The 21,055-nt window shown below is 41.7% G+C and overlaps 1 protein-coding gene across 7 annotated transcripts in view; it reads left to right on the top strand.

Moving 5' to 3' along the window:
- The window catches only part of LOC132823387 (protein phosphatase 3 catalytic subunit alpha-like), a 430,022-nt gene that overhangs the window by 128,246 nt on the left and 280,721 nt on the right, over positions 1-21,055 (top strand). For 5 of the 7 annotated variants that reach the window (XM_060837148.1, XM_060837152.1, XM_060837147.1 and 2 more), the window contains exon 2: positions 12,433-12,567. The exons of the other annotated variants lie outside the window; for them this stretch is intronic. In XM_060837148.1, the coding sequence (XP_060693131.1) occupies positions 12,433-12,567 (135 nt within the window). The remainder of the gene's footprint in view (positions 1-12,432; positions 12,568-21,055) is intronic. 7 annotated transcript variants of the gene reach the window in all.

Below are 21,055 nucleotides of genomic sequence, written 5' to 3'. Positions count from 1 at the left end.
CAGGATAGTCTACACCTGAACCAGAGGAGTACCAATATCCTGGGAGAATAGCAAAGATGATTCTGGACAGGAGCGAGACCAACAGGATAGTTGTTATGGGGTCTTTAACTTTCCAAACATTGACTAGAAATACTATAGTTCGATTAATTTAGATGGGTCAGTTTTTGTCCAATGTGTACAGGAGGATTTCCTGACAGTATGTAGACAGGTCAACAAGGGACAACCCCACATTGGATTTGGTACTGGGTAATGAACCCGGTGAGCTCTTAGATTTCGAGGTACGTTTGCACTTTGGTGATAGTGACCACAATTCGGTTATGTTTACTTCAGTGATGGAAAGGGATAGGTATATTCTGCAGGGTAAGAGTTATAGCTGATAGAAAGGCAATTATGATGCAATAAGGCAAGGTTTAGGATGCATAGGATGTGGAAAGAAACTGCAGGGATGAGCACAATAGAAATGTGGAGCTTATTCAAGGAACATCTACTGCATGTCCTTGGTCAGTATATACCTATCAGGCAGGGAGGAAGTGGTCGAGTGAGGGAACTGTGGTTTACTAAAGAAGTTGAATCTCTTGTCAAGAGGAAGAAGAAGGCTTATGTTAGGATGAGACTTGAAGGCTGAGTTAGGGCGCTTGAGAGTTACAAATTAGCCAGGAAGGACCTAAAGAGAGAGCTAAAAAGAACCAAGAAAGGACATGAGAAGTCATTGGCAGATAGGATCAAAGAAAACCCTAAAGCTTTCTATCAGTATATCAGGAATAAAAGAATGACAAGAGTAAGATTAGAGCCAATCAAGGACAGGAGTGGGAAATTGTGTTTGGAGTCTGAGGAGATAGGAGAAGCGCTAATTTTTCACCAGTATTCACACTAGAAAAAAACACTGTTGTTGAGGAGAATATTGAGATACAAGCTACTAGACTAGATTGGATTGAGATTCACAAGGAGGAGATGTTAGCAATTCTGAAAAGTGTGAAAATAGAAAACTCCCCTGGGCTGAATGGGATTTATCCTAGGATTCTTTGGGAAGCCAGGGAGGAGATTGCAGAGCTTTTGGCTTTGATATTTATGTCATCATTGTCTATAGTAATAGTGCTAGAAGACTGGAGGGTACTAAATGTTCCCTTGTTCAAGAAGGAGAGCAGAGACAACCCTGGTAATTATAGACCAATGAGCCTTACTTCAATTGTGGGTGAAGTGTTGAAAAAGGTTATAAGAAATAGGATTTGTAATCATCTAGCAAGGAATAAGTTGATTAGGGATAGTCAACATGGTTTTGTGAAGGGTGAGTCGTGACTCACAATAGTTATCGAGTTCTTTGAGAGAAGATGACCAAACAGGTGGGTGAGGGTAAAGTAGTTGATGTGGTGTATATGGATTTCAGTAAGGTGTTTGATACAGTTTCCCATGGTAGGCTATTGCAGAAAATACAAAGGCATGGGATTGAGGGTGACTTAGCGGTTTGGGTAAAAAATTGGATGGCTGAAAGAAGGCTTAAGTGCGGTGGTTGTTGGGAAATGTACCTCCTGGAGTTCAGTTCCTAGTGGTGTACTGCAAGGATCTGTTTTGAGGCCACTGCTGTTCGTCATTTTTACAAATGACCTGGATGAGGGTGTAGAAGAATGGATTGGTAAATTTGCAAATAACACTAGGTCGATGGAGTTGTGGATAGTGCTGAAGGATTAGATTAGATTACTTATAGTGTGGAAACAGGCCCTTCGGTCCAACAAGTCCACACCTACCCGCCGAAGCAAAACCCACCCATACCCCTACATTTACCCTTTACCTAACACTACGGGCAATTTAGCATGGCCAATTCACCTGACCTGCACATCTTTGGACTGTGGGAGGAAACTGGAGCACCCCCACGCAGACACGGGGAGAACGTGCAAACTCCACACAGTCAGTCGCCTGAGTCGGGAATTGAACCCGGGTCTCAGGTGCTGTGAGGCAGCAGTGCTAACCACTGTGCCACCGTGCTGCCCAGGATGTTGCATGTTACAGTGGAACATAGATAAGCTGCAGAGCTGGCTGAGGGGTGGCAAATGGAGTTTAATGTGGAAAGTGTGAGAAGGAGCAACAGGAATAATGTGTACTGGGCTAATGGTAAGATTCTTGGTATTGTAGATGATTAAAGAGATCTTGGTGTCCATGTACATGGATCCTTGAAAGCTGCCACCCTGGTTGATAGGGTTATTAAGAAGACATACGGTGTGTTAGCTTTTATTAGTAGAGGGATTGAGTTTCACAACTCTGAGATCATGTTGCAGCTGTACAAAACTCTGGTGCAACCGCACTTGGAGTGTTGTGGACAGTTCTGTTCACTGCATTATAGGAAGGATGTGGAAGCATTGGAAAAGGTTCAGAGGAGATTTACCAGAATGTTGCCTGGTATGGAGGGAAAGCCTTATGAGGAAAACCTGAAGGATTTGAGGCTTTTTTCATTAGAGAGAAGAAGGTTGAGAGGTGACTTAATTGAGACATACAAGATAATCAGAGGATTGAATAGGGTGGACAGTGAGAACTTTTTTCCTTGGATGGTGATGGCTAGCTTGAGGGGACATAGCTTTAAATTGAGGGGTGACAGTATAGGACAGATGTCAGAGGTAGGTTCTTTATTCAGAGAAGTAGGGGTATGGAACACCCTGCCTGCAACAATAATAGACTCACCAACATTAGGGCATTTAAATGGTCATTGGATAAACATATGGATGAAAATGGAATAGTGTAGGTTAGATGGGCTTCAGATTGCTTTCACAGGTCAGTGGAACATCGAGGGCTGAAGGGCCTGTACTGCACTGTAATGTCCTACTAAGTAAGGGAGGGCATGTAGGTTTGCTCGCTGAAGGTTTGTTTTCAGACGTTGCATTATTATACTGGGTAACATCATCAGTGAACCTCTGGATGAAGCACTGATGAAGCATGGGCAGCTTCTCACCTAAACACATAAATAGAAAGCGGGCTATGTCACCAGTGCTTCATTTGGAGGCTCACTGATGATGTTACCTCGTATGGTGATGAAACATTTGAAAACGAACCTTCCAGCTCAGCGAGCAAACCTGCATCCAAAACCCCAACCTGAGCTACAAATCTTCTCAAAACCCACTAACTAATATTAGCAATCAGAAGTTTAAATGGATTTGACTGCTGTGGGAATAGTTGTTTATGTTGAAGGGGGATAGAATGAGAAAGAACAGTGTTTTTGTTCAATAATGAGGACTTATATGCAGCTATGTATTTGAATATCAGTTAGCTGCCTGGAGGTGTGACAGGGTTTTTGTGAACTTGGGTCATGAGATTGCATCGAGATGTATGATTGTTGAGATAGCTTTGGTGAATTAAAGTGCAGTGAATTAACATTCTAGATTTCTCTTTGTTTGTTCTTTTTCATGTTTAAATGACTATCAATTGCGAAATGCAAATATGGTTAAAATCACCAAGTATTTTCATGAGATTGAAATGGAAACTTTTCTGAGAGAACATGTTTCTTTCAAACCCCACAGCCCCAAAAATATATCACCTATTTGAAACAGAAAATACTGGAAATACTCAGATCAGGCAGCAACTGTTTTAAGCTAAGGACCTTTCTCATTTTATTTCTGATTTTCAGCATCCTCTGAATTTTACTTTCATTTTAATGCACCAACATTCTTGTACCTTAAAGACTGGCCTTCACCCTTCAGGTTTCATCAAATCACGTGAAGGGATGGCTTATACACAAAGGCCAGGCTCCCTGCAGCCCAGCATGAATATAAAAGCATGTCCACGTTCCTTTACCTGCAAATAGCCTCCACAATCGATTGTTAACATTGGTGCAGCACAGTGGCTCAATGGTTAGCACTGTTGCCTCACAACACCAGGGATCTGGGTTCAATTCCAGCCTTGGGCGACTGGCTGTGTAGAGTTTGCATGTTCTCCCTGTGTCTGTATGGGTTTCCTCCAGGTGCTCCGGTTTCCTCCCACAGTCCAAAGATGTGCAGGTCATGTGAACTGGCTATGCTAAATTGCCTGTAGTGTTAGGTGCATTACTCAGAGAGAAAATGGATCTGGGTGGGTTACTCTTCAGAAGGTCCAAGTGCACTTGTTGGGCTGAAGGGCCTGTTTCCACACTGTAGGGAATCTCATCAGAGAGAGGGAGAGAGATTTCCATCACTCTCCTGATTTGTGTCTCCTATTTAGTGGAAAGGTTTTGGGGAAAACAGGAGATAGGTTTGTTACCACAGAATTCACAGGGAGAAAGGAACAGGAATAGCCCATTCAGCCCCTCAATCCTGTTCCAACATTCAGTGATGGTATGGAGGGGCCGGTGTTGGAGTGGGTGGGCAAAGTCGAGAATATGCTGCTGGAAAAACTCAGCAGGTCAGGCAGCCTCCAAGGGGCAGGAGAATTGATATTTCAGGCATAAGCCCTTCATCAAGGGAGGGCAAAACTGGAAGTCACACTACACCAGGTTAAGGTCTAATAGATTTATTTGAAATCACCAAGCTTTCAGAGCACTACTCCTTTGGTGAGGGAAGTGCACAGGCATAGAATTTATAGGTGGAGAGATAATTGCAAGATAATTCCAGGTAATTAAGAATGACAAAACATAGTACAAATGGTATCAGTGGAGTGTCAACAGGCTGAATAACACATCTTTACAGGTGATCAATTTTTCGGATCATAGGTCATCCCTTCACTTACTATTCAGCTGTTGACACTTTACTCACACCATTTGACACTTCTGATAACCTGCAAAGATTTGTTATTCAGCCTGTCAACACTGCACTCACACCATTTATACTATCTTTTGGCACTACTAATTACCTGCAATTATCAGTCAATTATCCCTCTGCTTATAAATTCTGTGCCTGTGCATTTCCCTCCACTTCACCTGATGAAGGAGCATACTCTGAAAGCTTGTGATTTCAAATAAACCCATTGGACGATAACCTGGTGTCATGTGACTTCAGACTTTGTCCACCATTCAGTGAGATCATGACTGATCTATGGCCTAACTTCATGCATTTGTCTTGGCCCATATCCTCTAATACTTTCCTTAACAAAATCAAATCTATCACTGAAATAAAATTAACAATGGATTCAGCATCCACGGCACTTTGTGGAATAGAGTTGCAAACATCTACCACTCTTTTTGTGTAGAAGTGCATCCTAACACTTCTCCTGAATGGCCTGGTCCTTATTCAGAGTAGTCTATGTCCCCTTGTTCTGGAATCCCCAACTGGAGGAAATAGTTAACTTTTATCTACCAAGTCTTTTCCTGTTCATAGCCTCTGTCCTGTCCTTGTGTCTGAAGCAATTGTGGAGGGAAAAGCAAATTGGTTGTTCCAAGTCCAGTGACCCTTTGACACAACTGAAAATAGCTTGCATAAGGGTGGTATTTGTGTTGATGACTGGCTTGGGGACAGTGAGGAACCGAATCGCATACATGAGATAGTGTCCAGAGAGAGAGAAAAGGAGATAGGCAAACAAAGGCATTGCTGATGATACTCAATTAATTTCTAAGCTTTATTCTTCCTGTCATTAACATAAATGCCACCCTATCCCAACTATTTTCAGTCCTGATAAAGAGTCACTGGACTCAAAATGTTAACTTTGTTTTTCTCCCTACAGTTACTGCCAGACCTGTTGAGTTACTTCAACACTTTTTGTTTTAGTTTTAGAATTCTTGCATCCACAATTCTTAATTATTATCATGTTTTCTCTCACATTGGTTGAAAGATGGTATCAATCTAGGCAGCTCTCTAATCATCTTTGAAGTTGTGATGTTTTGTTGGTTTTTTAGATTGGTATATTGCTCTTTTATTCAACCTTACAATATAGTTCCATAGTGAATTGACATTCACGTACCAAATCTAGAAATAGCTTCAGATTTCTCTCAACCTATCTTTGACCATTTTTATGCTATGTATAGAGAATATGCCACTGGACTTTTAAAATGTTTATCATATTTTATATTATTTTTTTATCTGCCACTTTTCTTCTCACTTATGGACAGCCTAGCTCCTTTCCTTAACTTTTAGATATATCCCTGATTTACCTACATTTGCATCATGGGAACATGTGAAATTCTGAGTTTGAGTTCAGTTAAGTGTAATTCGTGATGAGAGTTTCTATGGTAATTTTAACTTGCCGTTTTTCCAAAACAAAATTTCGCTCCTCCATATTTTTTATAAAGGTGCAGGTCATGTCAATTCTCAGTTAAGGTTAGTCTGGAAGTTGCTCTCTGAGACATGTTGCTATACTGTTAACGTTGTGAAAATGGCATCTGGCTCCTGTTATGAATACAATCTTTGGAAGATTGTCATGCTTTGGGACTGTCATTTTAACTTAAGAAAAATAATGAGGTAATCATGGATGCCATGTGACTGGCTTCATATTCTGTTTGACATCGAGTCTGGATGACTTGTTTGCTGTAGGTAGAAGGGGAGCTCTGGGTGTCTTAATGGAAGAAAATGCCAGATGTTCAGTTAGACAATGGCTAGGGCCGCTACTCGCATTGTATTTGGGTCATAAGTTTTCCAGGTCTCTCAGAGAGGTGTTAGGAAAGTAGGCTTTGTAAGTGGTTATATTTCAATCTCAGTTTTATTTCAAAATAGAATGGAGTTGGAAAATAGCATTTGTCTTTGGATACGAGGCACGTATTTCATATCGTTATGGAGGTGATTTTTGCAAAGGAAACGTCAGGAGAAAGTTTTTATGATATTGGGTTGCAGTTCTTCTTTAAGCTTTGTTGCTGAAGCCCACAGACACAAGTCACTCTGCAAGTATCTCAGAGAGAGAGAGAGAGAGAGAGAGAGGGAGGAGGCAAATAGAAGCAATGAGTTCTGCTCCAAAGTAGGGAAAATGATGACTTTCTTGGTCACCATGCAAAATGGAGGTGCAAGCTCATGCTCACATCAAGGAGACTAAATTCAGGAAGATGTAAAGGAGGTTGGAAGATTTGCTTAACTTGGACTAAAGGGAAGAATCTCCAGTTAATCTTCTCAGTGAAAATCAGTTCCAGAGTTAAAGGTTACTCAGCTGGAAAAGGAAGAAGGAAGGAAACCATTGGGCGCTAAGAACTTTGGACTAGTTCCTGGAGAATGAGGTATCTACTTCATGGTAATTTATAACCATAGCTTGAAATATTATGTTAAAAATGGTGAGTTTCTTATCCTATCGTGTAAGTTGCCAACTGATTAGCATTTAGACAATGTTGCATTTAGTTTATTTGTTATACCAAATGTGTACAATGATGAAATCTTGTGATCCTTCCAATCAAGTCACTGGAAATACAATTACCTGAAACCTCATTGCTCTCACAGGAGTGTAACACTTCTAGTTCAAAGGTATTGAATGACTTGAAGTTCTGAGATATAGTAATCATTTCACAATATTAAGAAGATACACAATTGCGAGACCTGTTCACACAGAATCCATAAATCCTGTAGAATGGCTTCCAGTGATAACCCAGCACTATGAAGATGGAGACCTATTTACACTGTACTCCATATTTTTGAAGAGGCCAGCATTACAATTCTGATTAAAAATATGGAACTTGGTTGTTGCTTAAAAATGGAAGAGTGGAGCAGCTATCCCAAGATGATTGCTCCTTGAAACGGGTTTTCATCCTTGTAATCTGAGGTCCTGACATATGCACAAATACAGTAGTAATGTTACTTGCATGGTATTTTCATACATTTGACCAAAATTCAGAATGGAACTCCATGAAATGACAATCTTTTCACACCAGATGCTTTGATTACAGAAGTTTTCAGTGATAATTGTTGGAATAAAAGAGATTGTATTAGTAAAACACAAAAAGATGTATGAATCTAAAACAAAACCTACAAACACTTTAAATGTAGCCCATGTGAAAGTTTCTGCAACAAAAATCACACTATTTTTGAAAATTATGTTTTTGCCAATTACTTCCTCCAGATAGGCATAAAAGTAAGAAAAATTGTTTTATCATAAAACACCTCTGCTCATTGCTACTGGACTATTGCTCATTTATGTATTTCTCAGTTATTTGCATCTAATCTTTTATATATCTTGTTAACTTAGCAGTTTTGCTTTATGCACCCATTCTCATCATTACATTGTAGATTAATCATTGTGTTTGATCGATGTAAACATTGTAGTGCATGCAGTTGGAAGCTATTGTATTACAATCTAAATAGTGTACAGTTAATTCTGCAATAATGCACATTTTTTCCATGAGAATTGACTATAATGTGATTGAAGAATTTAGACCATTATTTGTAGAATGCAAACTTTATATTGGCTATAATGTGATTCCAGTCCCATTGGTTTAAATGGGTGCTGCTATTACATGATTTTCTTATAACAAGGGATCACATGGGAAGGAACTATTGTGTTATATCAGAATAAACTTGTACTTTTAAACTGAGTAAGCAGACCAGCCAGTTATAAAAACAGGAATACACTAAAATTCAAAAAATATTGTGGCATAATTAAAAATTCTAATGCAATGTCAAAAGATTTGCAATGCCAGAAGTGTTAGTTCAAGTTTTAGATTAACCTAACAAAAAATAAATCTTAATCGTTTCAAGGAGAGATGGTGGAGCAGTAATCTGACCTGGTAATCTAACTGCTTAGACTAATGCTTTGAGCCATGGGTTCAAATACCACCATGGTAGATGGCGGAATTTAAAGTTAATAAATCTGGAATTAAAAACTACCCTTAGTAATGATTATGATAATACCAGGATTGTGAAACTGTTGATCAAAAAGACCTATTTAGTTCACAAGTCTGCTTTTAGTTATCCTTATCTGATCTGGTCTGTATGTGATTCCAGGCCCATAGCAATGTATTGGAAATAACCTAGCAAGCCCCTCAGTTGTATCAAAATGTTGCAAAGTTACAAAGAATAAAACTGGATGGGCCATCTGCTATCGACTTATATACTGGAACAATGGTTAACACTGTCCAGTTGACCCTGCAAAACCCTCCTTTGGGGACATGCCCAAAATTTAGGAGAGCTATGTTAGTCAACATCCTGACACAGGCATACTCAATGACTTATACCTTAAAGATAGTGACCCAGAAATCACCACAATGTCAGTATGTCCTGTCCCAAAGGTAAAATAGGCCGAACAGAGCTTGAGGCTCAGGGGCATGTACATGGTGGCAAGTTGTCTTGGGAGCCTTAATAGTAAATCTGGATTCTGTATCATCAGTCAAACATGGCAAAGGAAACTTGTTGATAATCACCTTTTGCTTCCTCAACTCCCCCCCCACCAATCTGAAACTCCTAAGTTTTCAGACACTTGGAGGAGGTCTTAAGGGTGGCAAAGGTTCATAATTTAGACTGATTGATGGACTCCATTTGTCACCAATAGTACCATTAATGATGAACTTCCCTCAATTCTGAAGTGAAAAGCTGTTAGATTGCATCTGTGGCAGATGATGAGGGAACTAATCAGACGGGAAAACCTGACCTTGTCCTCACCAATCTACTTGTAACATCTATGCATCTATCCATGCCAGCATCAGGAGGAATGACCACTTCAGTCCTAGTGAAGTCAACATCCTGGAATTCCATTTTCACATACCACTCCATTGTGTTTCACTACCACCATGCTAAATCAGATAGATTTAGGGCAGATCTTGAAACTCCAAATTGGGCAGCCATGAGATATTGTGGTCCATCAATAGTAGCAAAATTGTATTCAACTGCAGTCTGCAAACTTATGATCTGGCATATCCCCTGCTCTATAGATACTATTGAGTCGGGGTAATCTGTTCAATGAAGAGTACAGGCAGGCATGTGATGAGCAGCACTAGCCATACCTATAAATAAGGTATCGACCTAGTGAAGCTGCAAAACAGGTCTGTTTGCATGCCAAGCAGCTGAATAAGCAAGTCATGGAACAAAGCAATTCATCAACTAATGATTCAGATGTAAATACTGCCATATCCCGCTGTGAATGGTGCTGAATACAATTAAACAACTAACAGGAGGTGACATCTCCATAAATTTTCCCATCCTCAGTAATGGAGTAACCCAGCACATTAGTGCAAAAGACAAGGCCAAAGCCTTGTACCACATTTCCAACCATCTTCAACTGGAAGTGCTATTTGGCTGATCCATCTTAACCACCTCCAGAGGTCCCCACCATCACAAATGCTATTCTTCAGATGTTTTGATTCACTCTGATAGACATGCCTAAAGGCACTGGATGCTGCAAAGGCATTGTATCTTCATAAGTTCCAGTGACAGCACTGAAGGCGTGCCAGAGAGCTAGCTTGTGCACTTGTCCAAATTATTTCAGTACAGGTTCTATACTGGAATTTACCTGGCCAAATGGACAATTGTTTAAAAATGTGTTGCTGGAAAAGCGCAGCAGGTCAGGCAGTATCAATGGAACAGGAGAATCAACATTTCGGGCATAAGCCCTTCGTCAGGAAATCTTCAGGATTTCCTGAAGAAGGGCTTATGCCCGAAATGTCGATTCTCCTGTTCCTTTGATGCTGCCTGACCTGCTGCGTTTTTCCAGCAACATATTTTTAAGCTCTGATCTCCAGCATCTGCAGTCCTCACTTTTTCCCAAATGGAAAATTGCCCAGGAATGTCCTGTCTCAAAAAGCAGGACAAGTCCAAACTGGCCAGTTACAACCATACTCTAAAATACAGCAAAATGATTGATGAAGTCATCAATAGTGTTATAAAACTGCACCTACATATCAGTAATCTGCTCATTGATGCTCTATTTCAGTTCCACCGTGGCATTTAGGTTCTGACCTTATTGCAATCTTGGTCCAAACATGGACAAAAGAGCTTGACTGAAGAAGTAACATTAGAATGACCACCCTGGATACTAAGGCAGCATTTGACCAAGATTGGCTTCACAAAGCTCCCAAAAACTGAAAGGTGATTGAAATAGATTAGATTAGATTAGACTTACAGTGTGGAAACATGCCCTTCGGCCCAACAAGTCCACACCGACCCGCCGAAGCGAAACCCACCCATACCCCTACATTACCCCTTACCTAACACTACGGGCAATTTAGCATGGCCAATTCACCTGACCCGCACATCTTTGGACTGTGGGAGGAAACCGGAGCACCCGGAGGAAACCCACGCAGACACGGGGAGAACGTGCAAACTCCACACAGTCAGTCGCCTGAGTCGGGAATTGAACCCGGGTCTTCAGGCGCTGTGAGGCAGCAGTGCTAACCACTGTGCCACCGTGCCGCCCACAAATAGTTGGAGTTAAATCTTCTGAGCCATAGGACATCACATTAGGAATTCCTCAGGGTCATGTCTTAGTCTCAGCCATTTTCAGCTGCTTTATCAATGATCTTCCATCATCATAAACTCAGATGTGGGATGTTCACTGATGATTGCAGAATGTTCAATGCCATTTCATGCTTAACAGATATTGAAGGATTCAGCGTCCATGTGCAGCAATATCCAGGCTTGGGCTGTCAAGTGGCAAGTGAACATTTGTACCACACAATTACCAAACATGTGGCTACACCATTACATCAGATGCTGCAAATTCTCTGCAACATAACTCACTTCTTGATGCCTCAAACCCTGTCATCCACCTACAAGGTGCAGGTTAAGAGTGTGATGGAATACTCTGCACTTGCCTGGTTGAGTGCAACTCCAATTGCATCTAAGAACCTTGATTGTATCCAGAACAAAGCTTGCTTGATTTACCACTGATGCATAGAGGCAGCAATATGTACCATGTACAAAATGCATTGCAGCAGGTCCCTAAAGCTCCCTTGATAGTACCTTTCAAAGTTGTCCTTCCAGGTACAAGTGTTTATAAGGGCAGCAGATGCATGGGAACACCACCTCTTGCAAGTTCCATTTGCAAGCCACAGACTGTTCAGACCAGGAACCACACCCTTCCATCAACTGTTATCACTGTCTAACTTCCTTCCTATTAGAAGTGTGGGTGTGGCAATGACAGATGGCCAAGAATGATTCAAGACAGCAGCTCACCGTTACTTTCTCAATGGCAGTTAGGGATAAGCAATAAATGCTAGCCTAGCAAGCAATACCCCAAATTCCATGAGAAACAATTTAAAAAATACAAAATATTGTGCTATTAAGTTGACAAACTGGATTTCTAGAGCACAAACATTTTTTTCATTTAATTATGTAAAGTCATTTCTGAGACATTTGGAAAAGGCTATTGAAATCAAATGTAGACCTTCATATTAAAAAGAACAATCATAATTTGCATGGAGTGTAATTTTCTTTAAGAAAGATATTTATCTTATGAAATATGTTGTATCAAATCCTTTAGTTTTCAAATCCAAGTCACAATCACCAAAGATGAAGCAACATTTGCCTTTTGATGTAGCAGTAGATATAGTAACAATTTTAGCTACCATTTGATAACTTAAACAATTCCAAATAAATTATTTTCATATGCACACATACATCACACAAATTTCTGTTTTAGTGTATACAGCTCAAACTGAGAACAGAGACCCCTATTCTACGGACGGCAGCACCATCCTGAGCCAGACTTCCGCTTATAGCACGAATCCAACTGCTCAGCATGAAGTCACAAAGGATTCTTCCTTCCAACGTAAAAGTAAGTGAATGGTTAATTCCTGAGTTTTTCTTCATTCTCGTCACTTGAAGATGCAAAAATTACTGGCATTTTATAACAAACATGGCATACGTGGAATGTTATGGGTTAGTGACTAGAATGCAGAAAAAAATTATTTGGGAATGACCTGCATGCCTTACATATATCATGAAATGTTTTCCGTGCCCCGTTTGAACATGTGGCACCACTTCAAATGTTTCCCTTGTATCACATTTCACAAAGCGGAAAGCTTCCCTTGAAACATTAAAACTTGCTGTAAAATAATACTTTTTTAGAAAAATATCTTTTACTAAAAATAATTGTAAAAATGAAATAGTTTTTGATTTTAAAACCATGAACTGCCTTAATTTTAAAATACAAACATCCACATTTCTTTGCTCCACATTTTTCTTCACCTAGTTACTCACTCTTTAATATTTGTTAATAGTGGCTACAATGGATATCAGTAAACAATGAAAGGCAAAATCAAAGTGTTTGTGATGCCTTACCATTTCCTCAAGCATTCAGTTTGCACATAGCAAGATTCCACAATCAGCAATAAAGTGACTTGGGTGATGCTGAATGTGGAGATAACAGTTGCCTTTGTTACCAAGGAAATTCCCTTAATTGCCTGAAATAGTGTACAGGATGTAACATTTACCTTAACAGGCAGCTATCACTTTAATGTCTTATCTCAAACAAAAGAACTCTGATAATGAAGCAGTCCTTTGAAACTCTATGGGGGAAAAGATCACCATGGTCTTCTGACTTAGAGGTGAGACTGCTACCAGTTATGCCATGCTGATTCTTAGTTTTACAATATTGCGTGATTTTCAGTGGCACATTATTGCCTGGAGCAAGCTGTAACATAACAGAGTCTAGTCTGCTTGGTTGAAACAAGTGAAATTCACATTCTGTTTTGAACTGTAGAGTGAAAGATTTGTAGGTTAATTACCCTGGTAATGAAAGATATCCAATAAAGCAGTTCGTTTATTTGCATTTAAACGTATTTGGAATTATTCGATAGAGATTGTCAGAATTGAAATCCTTTTAAACTAATCAGAATTGATGATTTTCACATAGTTATTTCTTATGCTTGTGATGCCATCAAGAATGTTTAGTTATCCTTTTCTGTCATCATATTCTATTGAGATTAGAGACATATCACATTCTACCCTTTGTAGAAGCCATTTAAAATTTGTGTCCTATGTCACATCCATTAAATACAAAAGTATGCTAAGCAAGCCCCGAAGATAATTTCACATCAGCACATGAGGTCACAAATAAAATTTGTGAGTATTTCAAACTGAACTGCCTGTACACTTACTTCATGAAAAGTTGTTACTTTTTGTGCAGTAAAATAGAATTTACAATCTGCATTTTCAAGTATGTTGGAATAGTTGGTTTAGCTGGGTGAACTCCTGCCAGTAGACCATTCAAATTAAGAAACGTGACACTATTCTTACAAAAAAAGGGAGCTAATATTTGTACTCTTGTCTTCTACTGAAGGCTGAATGTAAAGTTTATTTTGGATTGTCAGCTTGCTTATAGCATTTCTCTTTTATATAAGAGAATTATTGCACTCTAGTTTACTTCTGTCGCAGACGTCCTACATATCAGATAATTTCAGCAAAGGCATTAGCTGGCTCTCAGTTACAGGCTCAGCTATTTTAAAATGGAGTCGATGGCCTACATTTTCTGACTGAAATGCCAATGATATTATAATTAGAAAATCTAGTCTTATCATAGGACATCTGTGCAAGAACAAGAGAATTCCACTTCTTAAAAGCTTGAAATCTGGGGAGATGAGGTAATGCTCAGGAGAATAGGGAGAGGTGGCAGTATTGATGGAGAAGTCTGTGGCTGTATGTGAAGAGATTTTGATGGGGATCCTTGATGTACAAAGGGGCCCCTTAATAGAGCTGCCCCTCTGCCTACCCAAGGCCAAACAAGGTGACCTGTCAAGTTCTCCCTTTTCCCTGAACACCTCCCAGAAAACTCAAAGTTGTGGCCCTTCCTCAACAGGTGGGATGTCCCAGCCCTCACCACCTGATGTAACATTCCTTCATCAATGACGTTTCCTCCATCAAAAGATCAGAAATGGTGATGTTTGCTGATGATCGCACAATGTTCAATACCATTCACGACTTCTCAGAAACTGAACCATGTTCAAATGCGACAAGACCCAGACAATATCAGATTTGGGCTGAAAAGTGGCAAGTAACATTTGCACCTCACAAATGCCAGGCAATGACCACCTCCAACAAGAGACAATCTGCTCACTGTCCCTTGATATTCAAAGGCATTACCGCCACTGAATCCTCCACTGTCAACATCCTGGGTGTTACCATTTCCTGGAAACACGACTGGACTTGCTATATACATATAGTAACTACAAGAAGCGATCAGAGGCCAGGCTCCCTTACTGGCATTCTAGGTGACCATGGGTGCAGGAGGTGCTCTGAAGTGCATACACTTGAGCTCTAGGTTTCAGAGCTTGAGCAGCAGCTGGAGAACAGTGTGACACATCTGCAAGGCTGAAATTTATACAGATGGCATGGAGAGATATGGTCACACTGTAGTGAAAGGACTAAAGGCAAGAGGAAATGGCAGTCAAAAAGAAACAGGGAGTGCAGGAGCTCCTGTGATTCCCTCTCAAATTGTTTTTTTGTTCTGGAAGCTGAGGAGAACGCTAGTACCTCAAGGGAGTGCAGTCAGAGCCAAGCTTCTGGCACCATAAGAGGCCCGACTGTACAGAAGCGGAGGAAGAAGAAAGCAGAAGCAAGTGTTAGGAGATTAACTAATTAGAGGAACATACAGGCATTTCTGTGCACCCAGATATGACTCCAGGATGGTGTTGGTTCCTGGGGCCAAGATCAGGGATGTCACTGAGTAGCTGCAGGGCATCCTGAAGGACGAGACTGATTAGACAGAGGTTTTGGTGCACATTGGTACCAGTGGCATAGGTGGAATGAGGGATGAGGTCTTGCATCAAGAGTTCGGGGAGCTATGCAGTAGGTAAGAAGCAAGACCTCAAAGGTTCTTATCTCAGGATTACTCCCATGCCATGGGGAGCAAGCACAGAATGGGATAATAGAGCAGATGAATACCTGCAAAGTTGGTGCAACAGGGAAGTGGATCACTGGGACTATTTTGGGGTGGGACCACTACAAGCAGGATAGTCTGCATGTGAACTGGATTGGGACTGAAATCTTTGCAGGGTGTTTGCTAGTGTTGTTAGGAGGAATTTGAATGGTTCTGTAAGGATAGGGTCACAATTTGTTACTTCAGTTACATCACAGCATGACTTAGAAAAAGAGCCAAGGCAGAGTGAATTCAGCCATGTGGTGTCTCAAGGTGCCAAGGTGATACTGGATTACTTCTTTAACACCTAGAATATTAGAGATAAGGCAAATAAGTTAAGGATATGAATTGCCACATTGAACTGCAATGTTGTTGACATTACAAATAGTGGTTGAGGGAAGAACAAAACTGGCAACTTAACATTTCCAATTATAGGATCTTCAAGCATGTTAAAGTAGGAGTGGTGTTGCATTATTAGGTAGTGAATCAATTACTGCAGTAAGGAAGGATGATAGAGGGGTCAAAACAAGCTTTGTGGGTAGAATTTAGGAATGGCAAGCATGCAGTCACACTGTTAGGAGTATACTATAGGCCCCCAAATAGTCAGTGGCAATTGAGGAGCAGATATGTAGTCATTTCATTGAACTGTGTAAGAATAACAATAGGGCAATTATACCAAAAGATTTCCCCTTTCCAAATATTAATTGGGACAATCATAGTGTTTAGAGTAGACAGATTAATTGAAATGTATCCAGGACAGCCTTTTATATCAATATGTAGATGGTCCTGCAAGTGACAGTGCAGAGCCAGACTAATTCTGGGGAATGAAGCAGATAGATGTTTGAAGCGACAGTGAGAGAGTATTTTAATGATAGCAACCACAACATCATATATTTTAAGTTTTTTATGGACAAGGAAAAAGATTGTCTGCAAAAAGGGCTTTTGGATTGGGCTAAGGCAGATTTTGTTAAAATAAAGGAGCATCTAGCCAAAAGAGGCTGGAAAAGCTATGTGAAGGTAAATCTATAGTAGAACATTGGGACACATTCAATTAAGGTACTGGGGTGGGGGGTGAGAGGTAGAAAAGGCCCAATACGTTCCCTTTAGGGTGAAATATGGAAGCAACAAGCTCGGAGAGCCCTGGATATCTAAGAATATTGAGGACTGGGTATAAAGGAAAAGAGATGTATAATGGATACAAAGGAAGCAAGGCAGTGGAGGCCCTAGAGGAGTGTAGACAGTGTAAGAGGGAATTCAGGAAAGCTATTATGACAGCTAAGGTGGTAAGGTGGGGGTGGGGGGGGGGGGGGGGGGGAGAAGGTGGTGTGGAGGAAGGGGGGGATAAAAAAAAGTTAGTAGCCAAGGTTATGGAGAATCCCAAGATATTCTGCAAGTATATCATGAGGAAGAAAATAACCTGGGAAAGGGTAGGGTCAATAAGAAATCAAGGAGCGATTTGTGCATGAAGCCAGGGAGACATACTTCACATCTACCTTTACTCAGGAGAAAGAGATTGCAAGTACAGATTTTGAGAAGGTGGTTTGTGAAGTTCTCGAGCAGATTGATAAAGGAAGCAAGGAAGAATTGGACGTTTTGGTGAACTTGAAAGTGGATAAAAGTCCAAGTCCAGATGAATTGTATCCAAGACTATTGTGGGAGATGAGGGGCCCTGACCCAAATTTTGAAATAATCTGTGGCTTGGAGAATAGTTAATGTGGTTCCAGTTTACAAGAGGGGGGGGGTTAAGATAGACTAGAGAACAATAGACCAATGAGTCTAACCTAAGTGGAAGGGAAACTATTGGAGAAATTAGTGAAGGAAAAATTATTTAGAGAGGCAAGGTTTGATCAGGGACTATTATCATGGCGTTGTCAGAGGGAAGTCATGCCAAACAAATCTGGTGGAAATATTTGAGGAACTGACCAAGTTTTTGGATAAGTGTAGGGCAATTTATGTAATTTATTGATTTCATTGAATCATAGTCGTACAGCACAGTAGCAGACCCTTTGGTCCAACCAGCCCATGACGAACATAATCCCAAACAAAACTAGTCCCGCCTGCCTGCTCCTGCCATAATCCCTTCAAACCTTTCCTATTCATGTGTCTATCCAAATGTCTTTTGAATGCTGTTCCTGCGCCACATCCACCACTTTATCATGAAGTTCGTTCTACATGTGAACAACCTTCTGTGTAAACAAATTTGCCCCTCACATTTTTTTTTAAACCTCTCTCCTCTCACCTTAAATATGCTCCCTACTCTTGAAATCGTCCATCCTGGGAAAAGACTATCTATACCCCTCAGGATTTTGTAAATCTCTATAAAGTTACCTCTCAACCTCCATCCTGGCAGTGAGAAAGGTCCCAGCATATCCAACCTTTCATTATAATTCAAACCATCTATTCCCAGCAACATCCTGGTAAATCTCCTCTGAATCCTCTCCAGCTTAATAAATGTTCTTCCAGTCTTAGATATGCATGGGAAACTGATGAAAAAGGTAAAAGCTTGTATGATCCAATGTAACTTAGCAAGATGGATCCAAAATTGACTTAGTGCTAGGTGACAGGGTGGTGGTAGAAGGCTGTTTGTGTGACTGAAGCTTGGTGTGCAGTGATGAACAGGGATCAGTGTTATGTTCCTCATTGTTGTTATATTCAAAAATGATGCATGTTAGAATTTGGGATAAGTACGTTTGTGGATGATACAAAAATTGACCGGGTGGTTGACAATAAGAAGAAAGGTATTTGGTTCCAGGAAAGTACTACCTGCCATTGATCAGATGGGCAGATCAATGACAGGTAGAATTTAACCCTGATAAAAGTGAGGTATTCAACTTTGCAAGAAGGAACAAGTCAAAAGAGGACTCAATGAATAGTGAGATACTAGGAAACTCAGAGGAAAAGAGGGATTTTGGGTTACTTATCCTGTCACTTCAAGGATCTATGGATATATTAATATGGTAGTTAAGAAGGGATAAAGGATTTATTAGTCTTTATTAGTCATAGAGGAGAAAGTGAGGACTGCAGATGCTGGAGATCAGAGGTGAAAATGTGTTGCTGGAAAAGCGCAGCAGGTCAGGCAGTATCCAAGGAACAGGAGAATCGACATTTCGGGCATGAGCCCTTCTTCAGGAGTGAGGAAAGTGTGTCCAGCAGGCTAAGATAAAAGGTAGGGAGGAGGGACTTGGGGGAGGGGCGTTGGAAATGCGATAGGTGGAAGGAGGTCAAGGTGAGAGTTATAGGCCGGAATGGGGATGGGGGCGGAGAGGTCAGGAAGAAGACTGCAGGTTAGGAAGGCGGTGCTGAGTTCGAGGGATTTGACTGAGACAAGGTGGGGGGAGGGGAAATGAGGAAACTGGAGAAATCTTGTGGTTTCCATCCCTTGTGGTTGGAGGATTCCTAGGCGGAAGATGAGATGCTCTTCCTCTAGCCGTCATGTTGCTATGTTCTGGCGATGGAGGAGTCCAAGGACCTGCATGTCCTTGGTGGAGTGGGAGGGGGAGTTGAAGTGTTGAGCCACGGGGTGGTTGGGTCGGTTGGTCCGGGCGTCCCAGAGGTGTTCTCTGAAACGTTCCGCAAGTAGGCGGCCTGTCACCCCAATATAGAAGAGGCCACATCAGGTGCAGTGGATGCAGTAAATGATGTGTGTGGAGGTGCAGGTGAATTTGTGGTGGATATGGAAGGATCCCTTGGGGCCTTGGAGGGAAGTAAGGGGGGGAGGTGTGGGCGAAAGTTTCGCATTTCTTGCGGTTGCAGGGGAAGGTGCCGGAAGTGGAGGTTGAGTTGGTGGGGGGTGTGGACCTGACGAGGGAGTCACGGAGGAGTGGTCTTTCCGGAACGCTGATAGAGGGGGGAGGGAAATATATTTCTGGTGGTGTTGTCCGTTTGGGGGTGGCGGAAATGACGGAGGATGATACGATGTATATGGAGGTTGGTGGGGTGGTAGGTGAGGACCAGTGGGGTTCTGTCCTGGTGGTGATTGGAGGGGCGGGGCTCAAGTGCGGAGGAGCGGGAAGTGGAGGAGATGCAGTGGAGGGCATCGTCGATCACATCTGGGGGGAAATTGCGGTCTTTGAAGAAGGAGGCCATCTGGGTTGTACGGTATTGGAACTGGTCCTCCTGGGAGCAGATGCGGCAGAGAAGAAGGAATTGGGAATATGGGATGGCATTTTAACAGGGGGCAGGGTGGGAGGAGGTGTAGTCTAGGTAGCTGTGGGAGTCGGTCGGTTTATAATAAATGTCCGTGTTGATTAGGTCGCCCGAGATAGAAATGGAAAGGTCTAGGAAGGGGAGGGAGGAGTCTGAGACAGACCAGGTAAATTTGAGGTCAGGGTGGAAGGTGTTGATAAAGTGGATGAACGGTTCAACCTCCTCGTGGGAGCATGAGGCAGCGCCGATACAGTCATCGATGTAGCGGAGTAAAAGGTGGGGGGTGGTGCCAGTGTAGCCAGGAAGATGAACTGTTTCACATATCCTACGAAGAGGCAGGCATAGCTGGGGCCCATGCGGGTGACCATAGCTACTCCTTTGGTTTGGAGGAAGTGGGAGGATTGGAAAGAGAAATTGTTCAGGGTGAGGATCAGTTCAGTCAGTCAAAGGAGGGTGTCAGTGCAAGGGTACTGGTTGGTATGGTGGGAAAAGAAGAAGCGGAGGGCTTTGAGTCCTTTGTGATGGGGGATGGAGGTGTACAGGGACCGGATGTCCATGGTGAAGATAAGGCATTGGGATTGTAAGAGCAAGCAAGTCATGTTGGACCTATATAGGACTTTGGTTAGGCCCACAGCTGGAGTGCTTAGTCCTGGTCAGCACATGGTAGGAAGGATATTATTGCAGTAGAGGAGTTCCAAAGGAGATTCACAAGCCAGTTGCCTGGGATTGAGCATTTTAGAAATGAAGAGAGTCTGCATAAGCTCAAGTTGCTTTCTTTGTAGCAGAGGATGTTGAGGGGGTATTTGATAGAGGAGTATAAGATTGAGGTGAATAGGAAGCAGCAGTTCCCCTTAGTTGAAGGGCCAATAATAAGGTGGCTTCATGTTAAAGTGAAAGGTAGGGGGTATGGAGGAGATTTGAGGGGATTAGAAGTGCATTGCCTGGGAGGATAGTTCAGACAGGACACCATACAAACTTGAAAAAGTACTTGAAACATTCAAGGCTATGAACTTCAGTGCAGGAAAGTGGGGCTAGTGTAGATTGTGATATATATTTTGTGTACAAAGTTTAAAAATCACACACACCAGGTTATAGTCCAACAGGTTTAGGGCGGCACGGTGGCACAGTGGTTAGCACTGCTGCCTCACAGCGCCAGGGACCTGGGTTCAATTCCCGCCTCAGGCGACTGACTGTGTGGAGTTTGCACGTTCTCCCCGTGTCTGCGTGGGTTTCCTCCGGGTGCTCCGGTTTCCTCCCACAG

This window comes from Hemiscyllium ocellatum, chromosome 16 (genome assembly GCF_020745735.1).
Source record: "Hemiscyllium ocellatum isolate sHemOce1 chromosome 16, sHemOce1.pat.X.cur, whole genome shotgun sequence".
In the NCBI taxonomy this organism is placed as follows: domain Eukaryota; kingdom Metazoa; phylum Chordata; class Chondrichthyes; order Orectolobiformes; family Hemiscylliidae; genus Hemiscyllium; species Hemiscyllium ocellatum.
The sequence above is the reverse complement of the archived record's forward strand: the minus strand, read 5'-3'. Positions and strand labels throughout refer to the sequence as shown.